We start from the raw sequence: 25,614 nt of genomic DNA on the forward strand, positions 1-25,614 counted from the left end.
AGGGAAGGACGTGGACTGTCCCACTGCTTGTGGCGTCAGCCCTCCACACGAGTCTCAGGACCCTTCATTATGCTCTCTCTCTTCATGCGTCAGCTTTTCCATCTTTGTTCAGATGAAAATTATGGTCCTTACGACACTGCTAAATTGAAGCTTCATCTGATGTCCTAACTGTAAAAAATAAGTAGAAAATGAACAGTTTTACGACTTTCCCCTTTAAGATAGACTATTTCTATCCTGGAAAGATGTGGAGAAGCTGCAAGTGTCAAATGTTTGGGGTGAGTTTTCTCTACAGCAAAGTGCCCAGTCTGGGGTTTCCTCCTCTACCGGAATGTTTCCTCTGGAACACTCCGGTATGGTCAGGGCTTCCCCAGATTCCCCACGTCCCTGATGTGGGGTGATTGGGAAGTGAGAACTTATTCAAGAAAATGTTTTCACCCAGAATTGCTTCTAAATTCAAATTCTCTAGTTCCTTGTGGTTTTGGCCATTTGCTTTTCCCATTCAGCCACCTGTGGGTATCCTGGCCACCTCATCCCTCCTGTGAATTAGGTCTGGGCAGTTTATCCAAATGCATCTTGACTCACTGCTCCATCGTGCTATGGCTTGCGTGAGCGGCAGAGCACCCGCCTGCTGGGGCAGGTTGTTAAGTCTGTGTCTTTCTTTTAGACAAAGTGAAGTCTCACGTTCTTCAGTACAGGTTTGCTAGAGCTTAATTTTTCTCCTTGAAACACTGGTTTGTCTAGGCTTTAAGCTGCATTCCTGTTTTTCCTCAGTCTTTAATTTTTCTCTCTTGTTCCTCCCTTTCCTCTAACATTATACTTTCACCCTGTGGCCTCTGAGCCCCACTTCAGAAGGCTCCTCTCTTCCATGTGCCATATAACTGACTTCCAAAGCTGGTGAAATTTGATGCCCCCATTTTTCACATAAAAGATTTGGTTTTTAAATGTTACTGTGATGCCAACCTACTAAAACAATGCTTTATTTTGGCTGTAAGGTAAATATGTCTTTTGGCCTTTGTAAAGCTGTTGCATGTGGGGTAATTTCCCTCTGATCATCTGGTGCTCTTGAATACCTGCTGTTGCTGCTTTGTGATTTCACCATAGGTTAAATATTAGACTAGAAATAGCAGATTTCAAATCATGCTTGAGTATGCAGAAGTTTGTGAGGCCACAAGAACTCGTTCATTACAAAATTAAGAAAGTAGTTAATCTTTCCAGATTTGCCACGCCAATATCGGCAGTAGCCATTAAGAAAGTAAGTACCTGGTCGTGACTCCAGGTGGAGCGGTCTCTCTGGGGAGCGGAGGCCTGCACGGAAAGCTGTGCTTTGGGTCTTGACTGACAGCCATCCCTGTTTCTCCTGTAATATGTGATGTGCCAAATTGAAAACGATTCTGGATTTCTGGAGTCCCTCTGGAATATTAATCAGTAGCACTGCTTTTGATCTTTGGAACTCATGGCTGCTCACTCAAATGAAATTGCCTTCTGAATATCATTCTTCCTAGGATATAGCCCTCTTAATTTTGAGTGGAAAATAACTAACGATCACAATATTAGGAGCAATTTCAAAACAGGAGATCTGTTGAGAGGTTTGTGGGTCTCCTCCCAGATGGTTCATGTTGACTGACTAATCTGGAAAAGGTTAACGATAATTACTGTAAGATATTTTTTAACCTGAAATTTTTATTGGATTATTAAACTTATTTGGAGTCCTCTCCGTTTCTTTTCTCTGTAGGTTTACCCAAGAGAATGGTTCTGTTACCCGTTATGAAATTCCCAACATATCCTGTTCCCCACTACTCATTCTTTTAGCAAATGACAGAAGCTAATTCCTATTGAACAACAAATACAGTACAATACAGAATGTTAGAGAAAAAAGCCTTTTTATCCTGCTTTCTTTGAACACATACTTGATCAAAATTATTTGTAAAGAACATCTTTCCTACTTTTTGATTTTAACAAATGCAAATTTAGTTCTCTAAAACTTGAAAACAAAAAAGAAACTAGTTCTGTGAAACGGTACCTCATTTCCGGAAAATAACTTATACCAGCCCTTCTGTTCTAGGGAAATAAGTCTAGCAGTTCAAAGTTTAAGTTTTAAGAGGAGTATCAGATTATGTAAAATTAAATTTGTGAAGGATGTATAGAGTCTCAAACACTGATCACAAATAAACTGCTTTGTTGTAACACAGAGTACTGCCTGGTTCCTGACGCAGTCACTGATTCTTAGCTCTGATTGATATGTATTTGCCCCAGGGCACTTGAATTTGGGCTGTAGTTATTTTTTTTAATACAGTACAATAGAGACTTTTCATTTAAACTTTAACTTTGTAAATACTGAAGTGTGTAATTAAAGCCAATAAAATATGGGTTTGAATATTGTTTTAGCTTATTATTTTTGATATGTTTTGGTATCAAATTACAAGGAATTGAAAACTAATAATAACTTAGCCCTCGAAACCCATTCATTTGTAAGGAAACTGCTAAAACAAAGCAAAGGCAATTGTTAGCTTGAGCCAGTCTGCTCACTTTGTAAGCCCTTTGTACTGCTGTCCAAGGGCCTCCCCATGATAAAGGTACATTCTGTTATCCGAGCATTGCTTATTCAGATGATGGCACTACCCAGAGATGGGGAAGGAGGAATGTGATTATTTTAGTTTCCTAATTTCCAAGTTTTAAAAGAGAATAAATTAATCGATCAATCACCCTCTCTTGTTCTTGTGGCCTTCTTCACTCTGTAAGATATTGTGTTCACTTCCCTGGCTTTTTTCATGCAGATAGAAGATTAGCGATTTTTCTGGGATTCATTGAAAGGTCTCTTTTCCTCTTCAATTACATCAGAATCTAAAGCAGCAACAGGGTCCCCATAAAAACTTGCTCTTCGATTGTCCCAGTTCTTGTTGAGTGCTGCTGTGAAAAGTGACAGGTTTCAGCCATGGGTCAGCATTTATTTTTAAGTTTTTCTTAAAATTTATCTGATTAAGCTGGTGAAAAATGATCAGTCGGTAACATTGTGCTGTCCTGTAAAGGGTGCAGACCCGAGCCTTCCCCTTGCATTCCCGCCTTGTTTGGAAAGCCTATGATGTTACTAGAAGGTAATGGTTTCATTAAGGTACTCACCCCCATGAAGGCACCGGTGTGGTCCCGTGTGGATATTTCTAAGTCGCTGTGTCTTAAAAATGTCCGTTTTGAGTACGAATTAGCTTCCCTCTTCAGTTCTGCTTCTCAGAGCTGAACAGTGCCCATCAGTGAGAATGGGCTTCACGAAATACTACAAATTTATGTACCAGATTTCTCTGGGACCACTAAATGAGAACGAGATGGGCAATTTAAAACAAACGTCAGTGAGTGTCACTTCTCAGATGTGTATTTATTACGAAATGGCTTGTTACTTCTGCTCCTTGACCTTTAGTCTTTATTAGTGGTGGGTGATACTTTAATAAAACCTCATCACTTGCTAGAAATAGCTGTGAACTTATCATTCTCATCCTGTGCATTAGTGGCTAGACATAAACAAGAGGGCCCATTGCAGCTGGGAGTTTTCATGTTTCATTGATTCATTTTGCTGACCTATGGATGAAACGGAGCCATCACTGAGAAGAAAAAGCATGGCTGGTAGTGTCCAGTTTTTATTAATTAAATATTTACAATAGTCCTTTTTGTTTCTGGAATACTATTAATTGGCAGCTGCAGCTGTATTGTTATTTGAAATTGATCGTCAAATTTGCATTCCAAGTTGGAATCTCTCTGGAGATTTCTCTTTAGAAAATTCTTTTGAAGTAGCTGACTCAGCTTTGGAATTTAACCCCTCTATAATGGTGAAAAGGGAGCTGTGCTGTTTTCCAACATGATGGCAGTCATTTCAAATGGTTTCTACCAAGTCTTTTTTTTTTTTTTTAATTTTGTTGTTTGTTGGAAGTTACTAACCATGTTGTAAACCTGCCCAGTTGCTGCAAACTTTTACATTTCTCTGCTTTACTTAAAATAATTGAGCTGTCAGTCCTCTGTTAGAAGTGGTAACCATGCAAGTTCAACTGTTTAAATTTTGTAATGAATTAAGTGTCCCCCTCCCCACCTTCTGCCCTCCCCCCCCCTCCATTTTGTAATGAAAATTCCACTTACAGCTGAAAGAGCAGAGAAATATAAATGAAGCTCTTGGCTTCACCAAATTCTGTGAAATTAACACCAAGTTTTGCTTCTCTGCTCTTTTCTCCACTGTAGGTGGTTTTTTCATTGACAGCCCCTATTGCCAGCCTCTGAGCGTCGCACCATTTATTATTCACTTGGGCCCTCAAGATTTCTTCTCTGACTTCTAGAACCATCAGGTTGTCTGGCTTGAAATGGCAATTTCTGTCTTGGTCTTAAGAGCCTTGTGACCCCCTGAGGCTTTCCAGCTTTCAGATACACCACTCTGACACCTTCTTTGGAAAGCAATGACTGAGCATTTTACAGAAGAGCAATACTTTTATTCAAAGCCACGGTGTCTGTTTTAAAACTTCTCCTTTGGAAACCTAGCAATATCTGTACTTAAGCCCTCCTAGCGTAGTCTCTTGTCCGGGAGTTTACAGACCAATGGAGAACTTAGAATCAGTGTGTGAGCTGTGCTATCTTCTGACAGTTTTTTAAACTTTTTTAGCACATAACTTGGGTAGTTGCATTCCCGACTGCGTCAGTTAGCGCTATTATAATTTCTCAGAGATAGGGGTCCTCCTTGAAGCCATATTCTTTGCATGGGGGCTGGCACCCAGCCAGGGATGTGGCCTGCAGCCCCGGCTTCTTCCGGCTGCAGGAGCACCCCCTCTCTTGTGCAAGGTAATTGGTCCAATAGATTCCCAACATACCTCATGCTGACTAGATGCAGCGCATGGTGCGTGCAGCAAGGAGTCCTGAGTCGTTTGTAGTCGCACAGAAATCGTTAACCTGGGAACAAACCACTGATAGATTTTTCTGCTATTAGCCTTTCCTTCTTTTTTTAAAATTTGGGTGAATGTTTGAAAATCATGAATCAGTCAGTCACCGTTAATAATTGAAGAGCTGGGAATACCTCGTTAATGTATTTTTAAAACTGGTGTTGGACCCTCTGTGTATTTCAGGTTAATACTTTTAAGCAGTTTTCAGCACGTTTATCTCACTTTATTCTCGTTCTCCTCGGACCTTCGTAGCCATATCACTTGTATAAAATAGGCTGAGATCTAGTGACTGTAAGCTGTGGTCTCAGTAAACAAAGGTAAGCTCTTTTATTTTCTGATTAAAGAGAAAAAGTCAATGAACACAACGTGCATATATGACAATCATACAGGATGTATTTGATCTCTTAGGTCTTATGTCATCATGATTACCTTTAAAATTTTTATGATCTAAATGTAAAATAGTTATTTTCAGCATTTGTTTTAATACCCTTGTAATTACTTTTTATTCAAGAGAGACATTTCACTTTTACAAGTTAAATGTGTATATGTGTGTAGAAACTTATGATATAACATATATGTGAATTACACACACCTGTTTAAGTAAAAGAGTTTGGTGGTGGGAAGAGTCACCTAAGAAGACTTTAACGTCAGGGCACTCTTTGGGCCAAAGTGCTAGAATTTCATAAGCAGCAAGATTGGTAACAATGCTGGTAGGGTCCATTTATATGTAGCTGTTACACAAGCAGAGGATCAAAGTGCCAATTTCTCAAGGAGAGAAATTTCTCTGAGAAATGCAAATCTCTGATCTGTGTTGTATGCCCAATACAACAGCAGTAAGAAGCCATAAAAAGAAAAAGCAATAGAAAATTTAAAAAAAAAAAACCAAAATATTAAGGTAACTATGGAAAAATAATATGTCATTGACTGTCATTAAGCTAACTATTTGCAGAACCAACTCTGGCAAGACTCAGAATGGTAAATACCCAGTCTGCAGAGACCAAATAGACTTCAGGCAATTCATCGAGCTTTTTCCAAGGTCAGGTAGCTAGACGATTAATTTCCCACCTTCCTCAACCATCATGGAGTTCATTTACAAGATGTGAGGGTTAGGCCAAATATTTTAATAAGGATTTGCTTCATTTAGTGTGTCCCATAAGTACATTTCATATGTGATAGATGTTCTGTGCTGAGGCCGTATTTCATATATATAGAGATTAAAATGAAATTTCGTGTTTTATGTGTCTCTCAGTAGCGGTTTTCTTTTTATTACTAACTTTGAAGGTTGCTGGAACAACGTTTCTCCCATACAGAATCTGTATGTATGTCAAACGTGGCTTTGGCACCCATAAAAGGTTGTATGAGGCCTAGCTGATGAGGACTACGTAGGTTCCCGTTCTCATCCAACAGCGGAGTGTCCGTTATGTGCCAGATCCTTCTCCGGGCACTAGCAAAACAGAGGCTCTGCCCAGTGAAAGCATTTTAAGTCTGAGAGTGTCCTTGTTGGTGAAATTGGGTTGATTATAAATATCCTACGTTGGGAGACAGATGATGCATTAGCAGTGTCAAAGGATAATGACCTTGATCAGCAGTTTATTTATACATTATTTAGTAATATAGGCCCTCTGACACCACTGAAATGGCCATCATTTGGAAATTCACTCATTTTAAATATTTCCCTGGCAGTTTTGAGAGCCTGAAACCAACTCTGTTTTATGTTCCTGGACCTCTCTCCAAGTAAGTGAATGCATTGAAATGAAAAACAATTATTCCAGTCCTTTTTAAGCAGTTTTTATAGTATAGCAAAGACCAAAGTGGTTGCTGTAAACACTGACCACGTTTTTTTGACGACAAGTGAGGGGAGTTTTACCCTTACAATCAATCGTTCATTATAACTTGCCTGTTTATTAGATTTCTTTAATAACTGCAGTGGAGGTAAATGTTCAATAGTGAGTTAGGGAGACAAACTAAGACTTGCAGATGCGCCTTCACCCTTTCCCCCAGCAGTTGGATTTCTAGTAGTCGAGGGCCCTAAAAACTAGGGACATTAAGAGCAGTTAAAGCTGAAAACAACCTGCTCTGTGAATGGTCCTCCTGTACCTCCCACTCAGCACAGGCCAGTGCGTCCTCGGTGGTGGGGAGCAGGATGTGTAGTGTGTCTCTGAAGTCCTCAGAGCAAGAAAGGTTCTGATGCCACGCCATGCGGTGACCATAGGTCTCTCAGTGTCTGAAGGAGGCCTGGCAGGGAGACGGGCAGTAAATGAATAACAGCTGCAGAGTCCAGAAACTACCTGCTGCTGGGGTGAGTTTCAGTCTGATGTTTCTCTCTAGCAGTTACTTCCAGGGCACAAACTAGTACTTTTTATGTAAGAGTGAGTCTCTTCCCTTCCTCATCCCATCTTCCAGAAAGACTGTTTTAAGTCAAGAATTCAAGTTGAGTTAGTTGTAAGAATAGAGATCCTTTCCCACATTATCATTTTAGGTAGGAGCTAACAGCTTCCATTGATACTTGAAGCAGTGATCTTTGGAGATTTAAAAAAATAGCACCATAGTGCAAATTAGGTTATGTAAGCTTTACAGCACAGCTAGAAATAGGGACTAGAAACCATGTGGGAATCTGGGCCAAAGGACTTTTCTCCCTCCAGCAAATTCCCGTGGGGCTTGGGAATTGGAAGAGTTAATACACGCAAAGTGCTTTGAATAATACCTGGTGCCCAGAAGTTCTCGGTCAGTGTTGGCGGTTCCTGCCATGGTTGGCTGAAGTGACAGAAGGTATGTGAGGGAAGCGAGACTGTGCTGGCAGGTAGCTAAGAAGCAGGTGCGTGACCTACTCAGGGGAGCTGCATTGGTTCCTTGGTGGTCGCAGGTTTCGGGTGCTTCCAGTCTTTGAGAGAGGACTCCTGGCATCGGGGGACTAAACAGGAAACACAGAGCAAATGCTTGGTGAGCGAGGCAGTGTGGGGAGGTCGCTGCACACCCATGCTGACTGAGAGTGCCCGTGTTTCTGCTGAGGTGGTGAAATCATTGGCCAGTCTGCTGCCAGGGATTCATAAATCCTTGCTTTGGGATTTAAGTGTGCTTAGAACTTCAAAAGGGCTGAGCTTAGAATATCAGCCTGCTGATTCCCAGTTTCCTACCAGTACATTAATAAGAAAAAAGAGGTGCGTGATTTCAGCGAGGCCTGGAGCTCACTGGTGTTGGGCCGATAGTTCTTGTAAACCACAGACCGAGGAGCCTGGGTTGCACGCTTAGAAGGCCGCTGACCCCGCCGCTCCCCTTCATAGCATTCCCGCAGCTTCTCTCTCCCAGTTTGCTTCACCACTTTGGAAATAATCTGCACTCCTCGCTACACGAGGCCTCCCCTGTTTGCTCTTCTCTCAGAAAACACATCTGCCTCTCCATCCCGCTCTCTTCAGCAGAAGGAAAGATGGGTAGATGGTGAGACGGGTGCTGTTGGTTGAATAGCATAGTCCTGTCCCTTTCTGCACAGGCTTCAGGCACCTCTGAGGAAGGATGGGTGGGTGCATCCCCGTCCGCCGGCACGACGTATGCTAGGTGGGGATTACAGATTGAGTTCTGGGATGCTCCAAGTTTATAAAAACTGTGTCGGTAGGGACTGAGCATTACCTTTAAAAGCAAATAAGGTAGATTTGCGTTATAGTCAAGACGTGCCTTCTTCTTCTTCTTCTTCTTCTTCTTCTTCTTCTTCTTCTTCTTCTTCTTTTTTTAATGGTACCAGCGATGGGAAGTGAAAGAGGAGGGGACATGACAGCAACAGCTTCAGGGGAGGCTCCCAACGGCCTCTCTCTTGCTGTCCCCCCAAAGCAAGAGGCTTTTCTTAAATCCAAGAGGTTCCCCCATTCCTCAGCTGTGGCCGTTTGGTGGAGTCATTTCCTCATTGAGCCAAGGTTGAGGGAAGGCCTTTCTTTTCTTCCTTTCTTTCTTTTTTTTTCCCCCTTGACCAATCACTTTTAACGTCTTCACCCCTTGGTCCTTCTAAGCAGGGTCTTGGTGATTCGTGGCAGAATTTTGCCATTTGGCATTTCTGCCAAGTGCGCCTGCCCCTCTGCGCTCTGCCCAAGCAGTGGACGGGAGACTGACCAGCATGTCCTGGCTGGAGATGTGTGGTCCTCACCTCTTCTGCTGCTTCTGGCCCTAGGAGGGCACGGGATTAGCCCGGCAGGCCTGCGGACGTTCTCTCAGCGCTGCCTGCGGCCCAGTCTCTCAGCCTGCCTCGAGTCTCTGTACGGCTGGGACGGATGGTCTCTGCTTGCACATGTCAGCTGAATGTTTCCGGTAATGGAGTTAACAGGAGCCTTCTGTTTAGGTCATTTTGGGCTGTGGGCAGCAGTAGATTGGAGAAGGAGCAGAAGAGAGAGAAGGAAGAAATGCTGAAATTACTCTCTTGCGTGTGCCGGGCACTTGGACCTTGTTCTCAAACAACCTTCTTGGAGGTGGTATTCTCATTCTCAGATTAAAAAAAAAAATAGGCTCAGGGTTCAGGGCTGGAGTTAGGAACAAAACCCCAGTCCGTCCGATGCCAAAGCCTCTTTCACCACACCGTGTGCGCTGTGGGTGCCGTCTGGACAAAGGGGAGGAACGTGCCGGGTGGCGGGAAGGAGGTGTGCAGGCCGTGGGCCAGGCCCAGCGGGGGCCTCACACCTCACATGGGGTCACAGGGTCCTGAGATCACAGGCGCCTCCTGTGCTGGAAGCCAGGCTCTCTGACTTGAGGCTGTTCTGGACCAGATATCCTGGCCTTTTAAAAATAGGGCTGTTTTTTGTGAGACCAATTGGGAAAGATTATATAACTGAAAAGATAGGCTGGAAGACTTAGGTGTGGTTGTATAAACAAAGAAAGCCCTTGTATTTCAAGCTTGGGTTTTTTTTTTTTTTTTTTTTTTTTCTGTTTGAATATCAGTGACAACTCGAGGTATAGGTTTTCATTTAGCTAATGCTTCCTGCGTATATGTTCTGTCTGGCCTGAGATTGGTGATGGGGATGTCTTAGAAGATTTGAGCCAAGACACTCAAGGCTGGCAAGGTTCTGACTCACAGGGTAAAAGGAAGAGGGGCCTGGAGGGCCGGCAACCCAGGTTTGGGGTAGAAGTGTCGGGAGCCGTCCTGTGCTGAACAGAGCTTGGGGAGTGCCGGATTGCAGTGGCCTGTTCCGATTGCCAGGACTTTCCCCAGACTAGGCTTCAGGGAAGGTGGCCAGCCTGAAGGTCGCAGGCGGCCCTCTAGGTTGCGCTGTGCTTGGTGAGCCCTGCTGGGATGGCTTTGAGGTCTCTGAATTGCTGCACTTGAGCCGTTCTTCCGAACTCGGCTGAGTCTCCCGCCGCTGCAGACCATGTCGCCAGCTCTTTTGCTAACAATTGCCACCTGGGTCTCTGCTTAGGGATAGGTGGGGGTGGGGATGGAGGCAGAATCCTCTCCAGGGAAAGACAGTCCTCCCTCACCCCAAGTCATTGTCCTTGGCATTTGGCCATTTCTCTGCGCCACCTGCCGTGATGCTAGAGGGGAGCAGGAGGAAGGAATGGTTTTAAACCCAGGTTGCACGAGTTCCAGAGCAGTGACTTGTGTGAGGAGAGTGAGTACCTGGCCCAGCACTCGCTTAGCAGCTGCTCTTTCCCAGTGGCCGATCCGTTTCCCACCCTCTGCCCCTACAGTGTGGAGAGTCGCCGGGCACGGACTGTTTTTCTTCCTGAGCAGGCAAGGCTGTCGAAGCCCAGAGAGCTCTCCAGATCACCCAGCTTGTTTGTGGCAAAACGCTGTGGCTCCTAATGAGTTTTTAACCACACAGAAGAAATGACATGTCTTGCACTGTTTTTGGAGTTAACAGAAGCCCTTTCTTGGGGACGAGGGTTGAATTAGACAACAACTGTGGGATCTAGAAATGATCTCCTTTTATAGATGAGGAAATGAAGGCTTAGCCAAAATGACTTGCCCCAAATTACACAGCAGTAAGCGGCTGAGCCCACCCATTCTGCCAGCACTGTGCTCGGTACTGGTGGTTTGTCTTACTGGTCTAGACTGCTTGCCTGCCCAGTTTCCCTTCCTCTCTCTGAGGCATTCTGCTTACCTCTCTTCCACAGTTCTGGGACATATCCTGTGTGGTTTGAAGCAAAACAAGCAAAAACCAATGCTCCACCTCTCGCCCTGCCCCCTGCCATGTGGAGGAAAAAAAAAAAAAAAAGAATCCAGACTTTGGGCTTATTCTTTCTCTGGTTCCTTTGGAGGAACTGTTAGCTTGCCCCTGGGCTTAGGGGACTGGTTAACCTTGGGCCTGGCAGCCTATTCTGTTATTGTTGTTGTGCCTGTTTCCATACCGTTTTTTGGCACCATAACTGAACTCTGTAATCAAGTGTAGACCAGTGATTGCTGCTGGAGAGACCCCCAGGGGTTTGGTAGGCAGGGAGGGATAAGCTGTTGGAAGTGTGCTTTTCGTATTCTTCTGCATCCATGTTTTGGTTGTTGGCTGTCGTCTGTCCCTGCCTAGGCCTTCATTATCTGCTCCACCCAAAGGAGTCATCCTCACAGTAACACGTTGCCCACAGTGCTCGGATGCTGTGGGATCTCACTGGACCCTTCCATCATGGAGATGTTCTCAGAAGTTGCTCCACTTTCTAACATCTTTCATGTCCTCGGAGGCTATGTTAAGGGAAATGTCGTGGACATCCTCTAGGAGGTGAGAAACCTCTGGAAGGTGGCACCTGGGAAACTTGGGAAGGCCGAGGGCCCCTCCAAATGAGATTCACTGAGGCTGCTGGGGAGACCTGGGGAGATCACGGACCTTTCCCATCAGCTATTTTAAAGGGTTATTTTGACTTGTACGTGACTCTAGAAGGAAGGTTAAAGACGGTTGTAGGAAAGCAGTTGGGCAGTTTGGGCAGTGTGTGCCTCCTGAGATGGTGGGGCTGTCCTGGGAGATTAGGTGTGATGAGAAGCGAGGCCGGTGGTGACCAGGAATGTTTAAGCAAGCCAGCTATTTGCACAGCGCAGAGGGATTTCTTCCACGGATGTCAGGTTCGGATGGCACGCCGATGTGATCGGTGACACTGCCAAGGCCACTGCTCCCCTCTTTGGCACGTGGATTCGTTGAGAAACATTCACTGTCAACTACTGCTTGTTTCCCAGGCTCTCCCAGCTGGAGAAAATGTCAAGGTCTTCTGTTTAGACAGCGGAGTAGAAGGTGAAACCACTGACCGAGGTGGAGTGCACAGGAAGGGGGAGCTCAGGGGCCTGGCCAGGTCAGAGCCGTCTCCTGTGGTTGGGGAAGACTCTGGCAGGCCTCCTGCTCCGTGAGGAGGCCTAGGACCTGAGCAGCTTTGACGGGAGTGGCAGAGGCTTCCCGCGGAGACTGGCATCTGCACTGGATGGAGGTCTGCCAGGGGGGGTCATGAAGGAGAGCTTTCCAGAAGGGGGCACAGCGTGCACAGAAAGGGCATAGCCTTCTGGAGCAGCACGAAGGTACTTGCTGATGGCAGCTGGTACCTGGGGCCAAGATGGGGAAGGTGTGGGGAGGGAAGAAGGTGCTGGCAGGGCAGCAGTGGGCGATGGGAAAAGGGGGGCAGTGTGGCAAGGGCCATCTCTTTTGGGCTGGGAAATGGGGGTTTGGTGGGCCCAATTTCTCATCAGTGGGTGGCTGTGAGCCCTCTTCTTGTGCTCTCCGGGTTAGTGGCTCTTTGGCGGCGGATAGAGAGGTGTGCAGGCTGGCCAGTCAGCATCTTACCCTTGCCCCGAGTTTCTGCACGTGTCTGCTCTCCTGGCCTCACCAAAGGGAGTGACAGGTACTGAGTGTTCACTCACATAGAGGCCCTCTGCTTTTTATAAAAGTAATGTTTTGGTTTCTTTACCCGGGGAGGGTCTGGAGCTCCTTGGATTCAGCACCTACAGAACATGGTTTTTACTTAGTGGGAAGTTGCAGATTTGCCACACAGAGCACTTTAAAGAGAGGGGGAAAAAAACCATGTAAGATTTTGGCGTCTAGCTCAGTCTTACCACCTCTGGCTCATCCTGGCCAGGTGGCATAGAGCACTGAAAGGAGTCAGGGTGGGTTTCTGCACCTCTCTTATTTATATAGATCTCTTGGGGACTAAGGCTAAAGAGGCAGCTGTGGTTTTGAACCTTCAGGTCAGAGCTATGCAAGGTTACAGGTGCACTGAGACAGTGATCCTGTCTGCCTTTGGGGTGGCCAAGACCTGAGGGTCAAGTGTCTGCAACTTGTCTTCTTACTCTGTTGGGCCACAGAAGTTATCACTTGTGTGTCACAATGTGGAAATATATGGGAGCACTCCCTTAGACCTGGTGTCAGCAAACTTTCTGGAAAGGGCCAAACGGTAAATCTTCCAGACATGGCTATTCAGCTTGGTTGTGGTCACGCAAGAGCAGCCAGAGATGGTGCATAAACCCAGGTGTGGCTGTGGTCCGATAAAATTGACTGTAAAAGAAACAAAAGAGTGGGCCTTATTTTGCCTACCCCTGCCCTAGGCTGTAGAGACTGACCCTTTGGCTTAATTATGACTGGAAACTTCCTTCCATCTGCCGCCTGGCCCATCTACCTGAAACAGAAGGCTTCCTGAGCATCTGTTCTGTATGAGCACTGAGGAGGAAGGGGCAGTCCTGGCCCATAAGGACCACAGGTTTTGGGGGGGGGGTGGGGCACTGACAGGTGAGAGCAACATGTAGAACAGAACAGGGCTCAAGGAAGTCCAAGGTGACAGGGCCCCAATGACAGAAGGGCTAAGGGCAAATCAGGAGAGCCCTAGGAAGCTGCTCTGGAGAGGACACCAAGAACCGTGTAGTCACACAGGCACGTGGGCCCAGCCTGGGCAGGGCCCTGAATGCCAGGCTAAGGAGCGTGGGCCTCATTCTCTGGGCCCCGGGGAGCCAGTGAGAGATTGTGTTTAGAACAGTAAAGTGATCACAGGTGCATTTTAGAAACGGCACTCTGGTCATAGACCAGAGTTGTGGTTGCAGATGGTATCTCGGTTTTGTCCGGACGTTTTAGGCAAGAGTTGGGTTGGTGTTGCTATGAGTAGAAAGGAGAGGTCCGGAGAATTGGTTGTTCTCTACCGTTCTGACTTGGCGGAGTTTGAGAAGTCCTCTGTCTCCAGGCCTTTCTGTCTTGCTACCCTTTTAAATAAGGGCAAGACAAAACCAGGATTAGATTCTGGCTTGGGGCCTTGATGTGTGAGAGTAAAAGTGAGTTCCCCTTGCTCCAGAATGGAGTTCATGGCAGGAGAGCTTCACGGAGCAGACTCCCTTCCCGTTGGCATGCAGCCAACACACAAAACAGGCCTTGCGAGAAGTGCAGAGGATGGTCAGGACTCTCGAGAAGCCTACAGGCCACTGAGGCAAGATGCCTGTATGTGACAGGCCGAAGCCAACACGGCTCGGGTGTATCACAGACTGCCTGAGGCCAGGCCTTCTGGCGGGTGCATGGGGAGACGGAGGTGAGTCACTCATGGTGCCTGCCCCAAGGTGCTCAATGTAGTTGGGGCGACAAAAAACAACTATAAATGTATATAGTGCTATTTCCCCGAAATCCACAACCCCCGCCCCCCCCCCCCCCCGCTCCCTGCCCCGAGATTTCTAGGCAGGTGGAAGGATGCTTTTTACTGAGCCAAGGTGAGGTGTGAGGGTCGGGAGCTGCCATGGGAGGGCCCCTGGGGACTGGAGAAAGGCCACCTAATCTGAGTGCGTGTGCACCTGCTGTCTCAGCGAATCCCCCACAGGCCCCTGGGAGGGGTGAGGCTGCCTGGCGCCTGCGGCTAGGAGGTGTGGCGTCCGCACTGGCCTGAGAGGTGGTTTCTTCGTGGTCCGCTGGCACCCCGGTCAGGAGTGAGGGGTCTGGTGGCTGCCCTGGCTCCCTGGGGAGCTGTGTGCCATCCTTGCTGGGAACCAGGTGAGGGTTATGGAAGGAAGTTTTGGTGAGGCTGTGCCTCCAAGGGCATGTTGGATGCCCGCCTTGCTTGTCAGGCTCTCTCTGGTGGAGGGTGGGCCTCTCGGACTTTGCTGCCTGGTCTTGTCTTTTTGGGGGTGTGGAGGGGGGGGCTCTTGTGCTCTTAACGGTGGGTGTGGGACTTGGCCGAGGGAGGAGCACTCCTTGTGTTTTCCATAGGCGTTTCTCCGCTCCTCGAAGGGGAAGGACAAAGGTGGGCCTGGCTGTATGCGAGATGTGGCCGTTAGAGGCAGCTTGGTCCTGGCCCCGGCCCTTGCCCTCTCCTCGTCCCCGAGCGTAGGCTTGATGCCGTTTTCTTAGCGAAATAAATGGTCAGAAGGTTGCTTTTTTTCTTTGACTCTAACCTAAATGTTTCTGTTGTTCTGGAAAGTCACATTTTTTTTTTTTGTTCATGGAAACTAAGGGTAGGGACAGGAGTGTTAGCGCAGAAGACTCTTTAAGGAGTCCCTTCTCCACTGGTAATTTATTAAGTTGCATTTAAGTGTCCAGCCTCTTTCTCCCCTTTTCCGGGCTGAGCACCGCTCCCCACCTCGGGCTTAGGAGTTGGTCTGCTGTGTCAGGGGCAAGACGTATTGCTCCAGATGGGCTTGTTTCCTGGATGTGTGTCACTGTGACGCAACCTTGAGTAACCTCATCTGTGGCACTGACCCCTGAGGTAGTGACGATGCCCACAGGAGCTTTGGAATTCCGTGCCAGGCCAGCCCCGATTCCCCACTTACTTCTCTCACCTTGTGTGTCAGAAGCGCTGCCATTAGACGCGTCCCTTTCCCTGACCAGGACGGCATCTCACGCTCAGACCAGCCCTGGGCCATCAGGTAGGGTTCGCACTGCACCCCTACTTCATAGAGGGAACACTGGGAGCTACCTGTTCCCTCGCTCACTTAATGCAGTGGTTTTTCAGCACCTGGCCGGGCTATGGCTACGTGGGAGGTGGCTTAGCTGCCATTTTTTGCTACCTTTCTTGGAGAGGAAGGCTTGTTTCTAGAAACTCAGCTGGGGAGCCAAACCGTAGGCAACCTCAAGGCCCCGACTAGGGCCTTAGTTTTGACACCTCCTAGGAATCCCAGGCAGCTGTCGCCCGTGCAGTCTCCCAACTCCAGATGTACTTCCTCTCCTGGGGCTTGAGCAAACAAAATGAATGCTTGCTTGACGGGGGAGTGCTCTGCCTTTGTTCCTCTTGACTTCTAGTGAGGCACAAGCCCCTTCATTTGGTAAATCTTACGTACATTAGCCCTCAGCAGCGCTTACCCCAAAGTGTTTTGTACTCAGGCCTTTCACCAGGGACCCATCCGCTGGCCTCTTGTGCTGAACATCTTGTCCAAGTGGCTTGTGGCTTTAGGAGAGGACAGTCTCCTGAGAGAACCCTAATTATTAGGGTGAGGACACTTCTGGGGGCAGTGAAGCTGATGGGCCTGGCTCGGCCTGTTAGCTCCACAGCCCGCCCACCCTGGTCTCCGTGCCATGTGGCATTACCAGAGAGTGGCCTGTAGGACTTGTCACCCACTCCATGCAGAACTCCTGGTCTGGGGACGAGGCAGCTAGCTCAGAACTAAGGCCCAGATCTATTCGAGAGGGGGCTTCTCTCATAAAGGAGCAAGGTGGCCCTGCTCGGCCTCAGCCCCTGGGGTGGGGAGTCCAGGAGGCATGGAGAAGGCCGAGTGTAGTTGTGGGTAGAAAACCTTTCCCTACTGCACGGTTACACACATGACATTGGACTCCTGGCTATGGCTTACTCTCACTCTGGTCTGGTGATGGCCAAGGTAGTTTTTTAGGTATCAACTGAAAATATCTATCTATCTGTATATCTATTTACTGTGTTTTGTTTTGTTTTTTTTTTCTGAATACGCAAGTGTAAATAGTATCATTTGCAGTGCAAAGTCCTTGGCAATAACTTTACGTTGTGTATCACGTTGAAAAAATTGGCAAATGCGACCACCATGGATTGTCCTTCCCGTCTGGGGCAATGATTACATGTAGGACTCTGAACTTTAAACCTTCGGCGTGGTTGAAGCAGCAGCCTGCATGTGTGGACTGTCACCAGTGCCTCGTCCAGGATGCCTGGCCTTCATCCAAAGGGACTCTCTGCCGCCCCAGCGCCCACACTGTGGCTCCTTCGCACTGACTATGTCGGACTCTGCCGTAGACTGGTCCTCTTGTCTGGCTGCTGCAGTCTGTCTGTAATGCTCTGACATGTTGCATTCTCCCCATTTGGATGAATAAAAATAAAAGCTTCTGTCTTCAACAGCAGTGGACCCACTTTGGTTAAATGAAAGCTGTGACTTTGATGAAGTGGCCGAGTGCAGGACCACTTTCTGGCCCTCATGACTCTCCAGGTCAGAACACGTGGCAGGATCTTCCCTTCATGGAGAGGGATGAGGAGCCAAGGCCTCGGTCCTGTTCCTTACGACTCTCTGCTTCTCTGCTAATGGTGCAAAATGTTTACTGAACTGAAACTTTAACTTGGGACCCTGGCGTAGTAAGTGGTGACTTACGGGTGCTGAGTGAGGGCTCAATTCTAAACCTTAGAATTTACCAGGTACTTTTCACACATCTTAGTCTTACTATATTCGTGCCTATTCCCCAGGGCTGGCATTACCCACACATGACAGATCAGAACACTGAGGCTCACAGATAAAAGTAGAACTTGTAGATGGCAGCAACAGTTTGTATCCAGAGCTGACGCTCCACCCCTCCCCCGCCCTTGTGAGGGTCCCACAGTGGAGCTGCCCCAGAACATCCTGAGGAAGCAGAGCCAGGCCCAGGCCTGCTGATGCCTCTTCCAGGTAAGTGCAACCACTGTGGGTAGACGAAGGCACTGGGTGTTCCTGCTTCACTTTGTAAGTCAGGGCCCACCCCCTCTCTGCGCGCCCTTGCACCGGATTCATGAGCATGCTTAGAACTGGCCACAGAAGAGCTGGCTGGCCTGGGCCCACTGCTGCTCCCCTGCCCCACGGCGAACAGCCTGTGGGGTTGAAATGGGGGAGTGAAGGGCGGGAGCCTTGCTGGTCTTGCTCGCGGGCCCCAGAAGAGGAGGAGGTGGCTCTTGAGAGAGAAGGTTGAAATGGCAGGTCTTGTGATCGCGGGCAGGAAATCTTCCACCGCTGCTTACAAATCTGAGGATAAGATCACTGAACTCCCAGGGGCGTTCAGACAGCTGGAGGGACCAGCAGCACACAGGCGAAGGATCAGGAGCTTTATGGTGCCCTAGCAACCCCTAGGACACAGGCGAGGAGAAGAACTCGGAAAGGTCATGTGACTTTCCAACATGAGTGGTGCACCCAAGGTCACAGTCTGGCCTAGAATCCAGCGTGCAAGTGTGTCGTTGGCAGTGAAGTGCCCTGCCGGTCACGGGGAGCTAGAGGTGCGGGTTATCGGCCGTGGTGCCTGGGCCAGGAACCCATGGGTCCAATTTCCTCTCCGATAAAATGGGGAAGGGGCAGAGAGACTCAGTGCTTAGGCCTCTCGCTCTGGGAGCCACTGCCCCAGCCATTGGGTATGGGCCTAATCCTTGCACCTGTTTCATCCTTCTGACCTCATCACCCCCCAGATGTGTCCTAGGAGAGGGGGCGTCCCAGTGTCAGAGGCAGGCTAATAAGCAAGTGAAGCGCTCTAATGCCATAAACCTCCGTCAGACTGATGAGGACGGGCCTCTCCCAGGTCACAAGGGGCCCGTATCACCTTACTCCCCGGTGCGTGGACTCGCTTCTGTTGGGTCAGTCAGAGCCGGGAGTTGTGGTCTCGGCTTATTTTTAGCTCCCGTGGATTTTCTTTTCTTCGCTCCTGCTGCGGGGACTTGGAATTCAGGGCAGACGGGGCGGCGGCACTCCTGGGAGACTAAGGAAGATGCCGCCTCCTCCCTGGGAATTCTTCTCAAGGCTCTGGAGAGCAGCTGGGGTTCAGTAGGGCCTGCAGTCCACGCGGCCTGTGCCGTACTTTCGCTGCTTTTGAGCAGCCCTGACCGCACGGTCCGGGAAGAGATGTGGCCACGGTCAAAAGCGTGATCTGAGTTTTCCAGCACGAAGCCTCATGCTCTTTGCTCTACCACGGTTCCCTCCAGCCACCTCCACGTCTGCTGCCACTCTGGGCACCAGCGAACTTCCCTGTCACCGATGAGTCTTTTCTGGTCCTGCCCTCGCTGTGATGTAGAGCACGCTACACTTTTCCTCCCGATGGCCACAGCCTCACACCGTGGCCCCTCTTTCTCTTTAAATGGGGGTGCCGAGGCCTGCAGTTTGCCCTTGCTCAGTGTGTACATTTCGTACGGTCTTACCTGCCCTGCAGGATTCCACATCTACACAGGGACGTGGAGATCTCTTTGATGGTGACAACTGTTGGCAGTGATGGGGGGAGGGGTGCTTCATCAGCCAGAAGCATAGGACAGCGCCCCACAACAAACGATTATCAGTAGTGCTAAGGTCCCGAAACCCACGCGACTCCCGACCGTCTAGATTCTGGGCACCTCCCAGTGGCGCTTCCCAGACAGTCTCAAGCCCACACACCAAGAGCTCCATTTCTCTCCCTTTGTGTCCTTTCCCTTTTCTCTCACCAAGTTTCTGTAACTCTCCAGGAATCGTCTCCAATCTGGCCTATTTTACCACCTCTCTTTATAAAGACTCTAGATGTCTTCTCCAAGTTTTCTTCCTAAAGGACTGACAGGACTCTTCCCCCCAGTTTTTAAGGCAAGTTGGCTTCAAACCCTTCAGTAGTTCCCTCCGCCTTCAAACCCCTCAGCCTCAGGGGCCTCAACCTCATTATCCAGTCTCGCTCCGTCAGACCATGGCGTACCCACCTGGCGTTTCCTGCAGCTAAATGTCTTGCTGCTTCTCCATCCCACAACCCCCTCAGGTCATCAGTGCAGAAACCGGTCACTGCCACTTCACCTCCCTGTCCCCACAGGGCCCCATATACCTGTTTCAGCACTTAGCGTACAGTGTGGCACCTGGTATTCTCAGTCTGAGTCTCAACACAGCTCGGGGACTTCCCCGAGAGCGAGGACCATCTGAGTGACCTTAGGCCTAACGTGCCCAGGCTGACTGGTACATGGACTCCTTTCGCTGGGCCGGGGCTCAGCTGGGAGGGGAGGGTTCCTGCCGAATCCCTACACTCCCAGACACCAGGACCCTTGGGACCGGCAAAGCCTAGAGCGAGCTGGCCCTTCTGGACTCCTGCCCCAGCTAGCCGCGAGTGTGGATCCCACAGATAGGTTCTCTAGCCTGCAAATGGCAGAGGACTCCCAAATGTGCCGTGGAGCCGCTGTCCTGGCCCCTCATGAGGCACCTGCCCAGCTTCGGGGCAGCGGAGAGAAGACAGGGCAGAGGCTTCACTCACCGCCTTCCCTTCTTCAAGGCCGGGTGTAGAAGGGGTCCTGAAGGGCAGGTCACACGGGGAACACCGCAGGCTTGGGGAGACTGCTCTTCTTCCTGCCGCAGAGAAGGGGGCGAGGTGGTAAAGAGGGACGGCCGGGGCCCTGCGCATCCTTAGGGTGCAGGGGGACCCCGTAAGTAGAAAGGAACTTTCTGAAAGATGTGTCTGTCCATGCCGCCACTCTTCCTGAAAAGTGTTAGGGCTAGACCCCAGCTACTCGGACTGCCTTTTCCCCCACAGCTACTTCTCTTGCACATTCACATTTCAGGCCTCGAATTCCTCCCATCTCTTGCCTGGTGAGATGCTTTCACCTCCTGTAGGACTTCCTTAACCCTCCAACACGGGAATGGCGCCTGCCCCGGGAACACGGCACTGGATTTCACCAAGCGGGTCAAGTCTGCCGTGGTGGCGCAGGCGCTGGCCTGGCAGAGGAGAAGCTCGTCTCCCCACACCCCGTGCCGCTGGCGCGCCGGAGCCGTAGGGGTGGGGAGGCGCCTGGGGCCCCCACACACCTGTCCCGACAGCGCGGAGGCTGCTCTTCTCGGACAGTGGGAGCAGGGAAAGGGGCCGGAGCACATAATGATGAAACCGGTTTCTACAAAGTGATGCTCTTTGTACCAAAATATTTAATGAATATGCTGTTAAAATAAAACCAACAAAAGAAATAGTAATACAATTTTACTGGTTTATATTTCAGTTCATAAAGTTGACACACTGAAACTACCCTAGCACAATGTCCACGCACCTAGTTTTAGATGGGCTTACAGCTGTTTTGGTAACTGAACAAGAAAGACACAGAAAGCGGTGGAGGGTGTGGTTCGGGGGGTGGGGGTTGCCATTGTTACCTCCCTTGTCACAGTGACCTCAGCAAGCGTTAGTATAGCCAACAGGAAAAGAGATACAAAACAACCCAAGAATCTTTATACACAAACCAGTGCCTCTTAGAACAGCTACCTGCACCCTGCGCGCGGAGACCAGATCATCGGCGCCAGCCCATCAGCATATCACTATATAAATTAAAAGGTCTAGGTTGTTTTTTTAAAGGTGCTAAAACCTCTATTCTGTAGTTTTGAAGTGAGAACCTGCAGCCCATCTGAACAGCGAGGTCTGCACCCAGCACACTCGGGGGAGGGCCCGGGGGCCCAGACAGCCAGGGAGGGACACGGGTCAGCAGGACCGGGCCTGGGCCTGTGCATCCCGCACATGTGTCTACACACACACACACACACACACACACACACACACGGCGCAGTGTCCTCCTCGCCTGTATGACCTGTTGTGCAAAAGCACTAGGGACCTTGAAATGATGGAGCATTTCCCAGCTCTCGAGAGGGTGGGGAAGGAGAGTGGGGCCCAGCAGAACTGGAGTGACATTAAGTGCCCAAATATCCACATAATTAGGTTGTGCAGATCAGTCTTGGTCTGGGATTTAAACACTGTCAGTTGGGCACACTGGGAAAAGATATTTATATACACACACACACACACGACACATGAAGCAAAATAAGATTTGTCTACGTTATGATTAACCCTGTCTCACAGTCGGTCAAGTCGCCCAGCCCAGCCCTGTGACGTTTTGGCAGCTAACACTAAAAACAAGAGGAACTAGAAGAGTTGCATAGAATTGATCAGAAATGTGAATAATGCCAAACCCAACACCTGTGCAATGTGTTCTTTAACAAAACTAGGTGGCTTCAACTACAACCAGGAAACCCTCCTATTTAAAACAAAGTGCTTCTCCGCGTCTACCTGGAGGACCCTATGCTGGCACGAAGTAGATAAGAATTATTTGCGATACTGATCCCCTGCCCCCCCACCCCCACCCCACAATATATATATAATATGTATATTTAAAAACAAACAAAAAAAAGATTAAAGGTTTAGAAAAAAACCAAAAGCCTGAAGGATCCCCAAACTCCGATAATGTCAACTCAGCCCTTGGGCTGGGTGAGGTGGTGACCCACACCAGGAAGAGGCCTGGGAGCTCACACGGAGGATGGTTTCCCGGAGCGTGTCCAGAGCGTCACTCAGCCAGCAGGCCTGTTAGCATCAGTAGTTAGGAGAGCCTTACCCCAGAGAGGCTGCCTGCTTCATGAGCTCTGGTCCAATGACCTACCAACATGCTGCTATGGATCTGACTTAGGTACATTCTGGTCCTGGGACATGTCACAGAATCACACATCTGGCCAAAGAAGGCAACAAAAGGTGTCGTGTTTTCTGAAGGTGTCTGGAGGCAGCCACTTCACTCAGCAAGTCTCTTTCCCTTGAACCCCCGTTGCCGTCTTTATGGAGCTCAGGGTTCGGTTAAACCACGTCTTCTTGGCGGCCTGTACCTCGTTCAGGGCAAGGCCTAAATGGTGCTCCAAGTCCTGCAAGGGGAACAATGTACGGTGAGCATGCTCGGCTCCAGTGTCAAGGGAGGTGCCTCCCGAGAGCTGAGCCAAGATAAGAATTCAGCCTATGTATTCTTGAGAGGCCTCTGGAAATTCCCCAGTCTCCACCTGGCATAAAAGGGTCTGGAATCCCTAGAGTTCTGGGATTTTTCCTAGTTAAGACCTCTTCATTTCTTGCCTCGTCTACTTATTAAAACAACCTAACTAAGCGCTTCCTTCTCTTATCCACCGACTGCACATCAGGCAGACAGAGCTAATGGTCTGGTTCAAAGACCACGCCACTAATTTCCAGCAAAGACCTTTAAAGTCTAGACTCCCTAGCAAGACATTTGAGATGTTTCATAATCTGGACCCAGAGACACTCTGCCAGCTCAGTGCCCACCTCCACCCCTGCCTTCCTGGCACTCCTCACTGGGCAGGCCCTCTCCTCCCTCTGCCGCTCAGCACGCCGCTCCCTCCACCAGGGATGCTCACTGTTCTCTCTCTTCTGCAGCTGCAACCCTGGTTCATTCTTTGACCACAGCTCACATACTGCTGCCTTGGTGGTGCTTTTCCTGATTGTCCTGGACAGTCACACAAGCCATGTCTTAGCTTTGCAACCCCAGCACCTAGAACAGGGCCTGGCAAAGAGCAGATGCCCAGTGAATGTGTGTGATGTGGGAGACCAGGCCCTAAGCTTTAGTCCTGAACTTAGTCCCTTCCACACACGGTGCTTAGGGCCCACTCTGTGCTCCATATTATACTGGTGCTCGTGGAACTGGCCCGGCAGTGTGAAGATGACCTAAGTAAGCCCCACTTTCTTCTTTGGAAGTGGAGGCTCAGAGAAATCAGGTCACATGTTCAAAGTCACAAAGCTAGTTAAATGATGGGAGTTGGGACCTACGAGTTCGCAGGTAGGAAGTCCTCGGACACAGTGCCGAGAGCCCTTTCTGGGCATCATCTTATGTAGTCTTCAGAACAAACTATCAGATGGGGGGCCTTGTCTCCATTTGCAGATAAGGACTCTGAAGTGTAAAGAGGTTCTGTACTAACCCAAGGTCACAGTTTGGTGGTGCAGCTGTGATTTCAAAGCAGGTGTTCTCTGCTTCACCAAAAAGATCCCAAGGTTGATGGACAATTCTCTGATAAAGTCCAATTCTTATGACCGTCCAAATACTAATTAGACATCCGCTGGTAAATCGTAAGTAATGGGCTTCTTCCCACAGGGATATGGTCAAAGGTTAAAAGGGAAAAAACCCCCAAACCATAGAGGTCATTTCCAGGGTTTCCAGCCCACGCGGGCGGGCCCAGGGCGGCGGCCGTTACCTGGATCTTGCACTCCGCTTCCACCAGCTGCAGCTTGGTCTGGGCCAGCTCCAGTTCCATCTCCCTCAGCTGGTTCTTCAGGGTCTCCTTCTCCTCATCTGTGTCCTCATCTAAAACCTCCCTGGCTGAGCTCAGGCCCTTTATGCGACCTTCTTTGTTGAAAAATTCCCGGCAGCGCTCACAGTCATCCACTTTTTGCTGAAATTGAAGGTCAGATGTGAAGAGGCAAAGAAGAGAAACCAGCCCTGCGGGAAGGTGTGGGCGCCTCCTTTTTGGGGAGCCAAGAGATGGCTTCTCGGTTGAGCACCACAGCTTCTGAAAAACTATGTTCTCTTTGGCAGATGCCCTACTGGAAAAGCCACATGGTGTCATACACTAAAAGCAATAAAAATATTCTTAAGTCCTGGTCTGTCACCTCCCTTCTAGGAACCTCGGTTAAAAAAACGAAGATGCAGTGAGTAAAGATTCATGTACAAAGATTTTCACTGTGGAATCAGAGACAGAAACAAAATGGGGCAGGGGGTGTAAACTATCCAACCGCTGTGGGAGAGGAAATACAGAGCTGTGCTGTATTTATACAAGGTAGTTTGTATGCAGCCTCTAAAAAGTTTTTGAGGAACTTTTCATAGCATGGTGAACTGGTTAAATGCTGGGTGACCAAGGACACAGAAATGTCTGTAAAGCATGGTTACAAATATTTACCACATTTCATCAAAGTAAGATGGCCCTGACTGGAAGAAACCCCATTTCATGTTCCTCTAAGAAAACATTCTTCCAATTAAGCCACTTTAGGAAGCCCTCAGTTATAAGGCATGTCCCAATTTCTCAGATGTGAATGTGGAAAAAATGAGTATCTCAGAATCAATGGCATTTTGTACGTTGAAATAAACACAGAAACTCAAAGAATGTACACCGAAGTGTTAATAACGGTGATGTTATTTGTGGGTAATACAATTACAAGAGTTTGTTTTCTTTCATTTTCCAAATTTTCTGCAGTGGGCATTAACAGTTTTAGAATCAGATAATAAGTCATATTTAAAAAATAGATACTGCTGTTTACACTCTACTCAGGGCGGAGGCCAGGTGTATTCTCGCTCCAGGTAAACTGCTGATGTGTGTGCGAGGCCATGAGCACATCCCTCCCACCCTCCTGTCCACGGGGTCATAAGTGTGTTAGAAAAGCATCTTTCGGTAAATTACTCCTCTCCGAAAAATGTGGTAAGTGCTTCTAACACAGGGACAGCCTAAAGAAAGCAAGCACCAAGTTACAAAAGCCCCCAAACTGGCAACAAAACAAAAACATTACACAAAGTCCTCGTTGTTTTGGGATCCATTATAAGCAGAAGTAATTGAGCTCCGAAGGGGAGTGTCCCAGTGTACAGAGCACAGGGAATGACAAGTGATACCACAGGCTCCTGGTCTCTGCACCCCTACCCTCAAGCAAAACCCACTGCTGGCTGGACTCCTTCACCTCTGTGCCCTGCAGTGATCACCTGCTGTACTGACGACATTCGGAAATCCTGGGTCGCCTTTTTTTTTTTTTTCAGTCACGATCTCCAGAGGATGTTAAGTGGATTTATAAGGAAAAGGCCAATTGTATTCTAAGATTGAAAACCAGATCTCTGGGTCTCATCTGTACTCCTTTCCAGAGGAGACCGGCACACCACCAGCTGTCAGCCAGGCCAT

At 48.7% G+C, this 25,614-nt stretch overlaps 2 protein-coding genes and 1 long non-coding RNA gene across 15 annotated transcripts in view; 1 reads left to right on the forward strand and 2 right to left on the reverse strand.

The window, feature by feature from the left end:
• Nucleotides 1–21,714, forward strand: part of STRBP (spermatid perinuclear RNA binding protein) — a 155,631-nt gene extending 133,917 nt beyond the window's left edge. For 2 of the 7 annotated variants that reach the window (XM_027035050.2, XM_027035057.2), the window contains one exon: nt 4,219–4,451. In XM_027035050.2, coding sequence (XP_026890851.1) covers nt 4,219–4,313 — 95 coding nt within the window. In that variant the 3' untranslated portion in view covers nt 4,314–4,451. Of the gene's footprint in view, nt 1–1,732; nt 2,380–4,218; nt 4,452–5,090; nt 6,642–15,606; nt 17,109–20,498 lie in introns of those variants that run through there. The other 5 variants (XR_008290957.1, XR_008290956.1, XR_008290955.1 and 2 more) reach the window with 5 other exon arrangements.
• On the reverse strand, nt 32–8,606 carry LOC106990043 (uncharacterized). Of its 2 annotated transcripts, none has more exons than XR_008290959.1 (3): nt 7,612–8,606; nt 2,704–7,142; nt 32–168 (listed from the first exon to the last, which is right to left on the reverse strand). It is a non-coding gene; the product is annotated as an uncharacterized LOC106990043 (long non-coding RNA). The 2 variants fall into 2 exon arrangements; XR_008290958.1 differs by having other exon boundaries at nt 1,261–7,142.
• The window catches only part of RABGAP1 (RAB GTPase activating protein 1), a 178,280-nt gene continuing 173,502 nt past the window's right edge, over nt 20,837–25,614 (reverse strand). For 5 of the 6 annotated variants that reach the window (XM_053204654.1, XM_027035046.2, XM_027035047.2 and 2 more), the window contains 2 exons: nt 23,929–24,126; nt 20,837–22,599 (listed from right to left, as the gene is read on the reverse strand). In XM_053204654.1, the coding sequence (XP_053060629.1) occupies nt 22,477–22,599; nt 23,929–24,126 (321 nt within the window). In that variant the 3' untranslated portion in view covers nt 20,837–22,476. Of the gene's footprint in view, nt 22,600–23,097; nt 23,244–23,928; nt 24,127–25,614 lie in introns of all 6 variants that reach the window. The other variant, XR_003412844.2, reaches the window with a different exon arrangement.

Source organism: Acinonyx jubatus, chromosome D4 (genome assembly GCF_027475565.1).
Source record: "Acinonyx jubatus isolate Ajub_Pintada_27869175 chromosome D4, VMU_Ajub_asm_v1.0, whole genome shotgun sequence".
NCBI lineage: Eukaryota > Metazoa > Chordata > Mammalia > Carnivora > Felidae > Acinonyx > Acinonyx jubatus.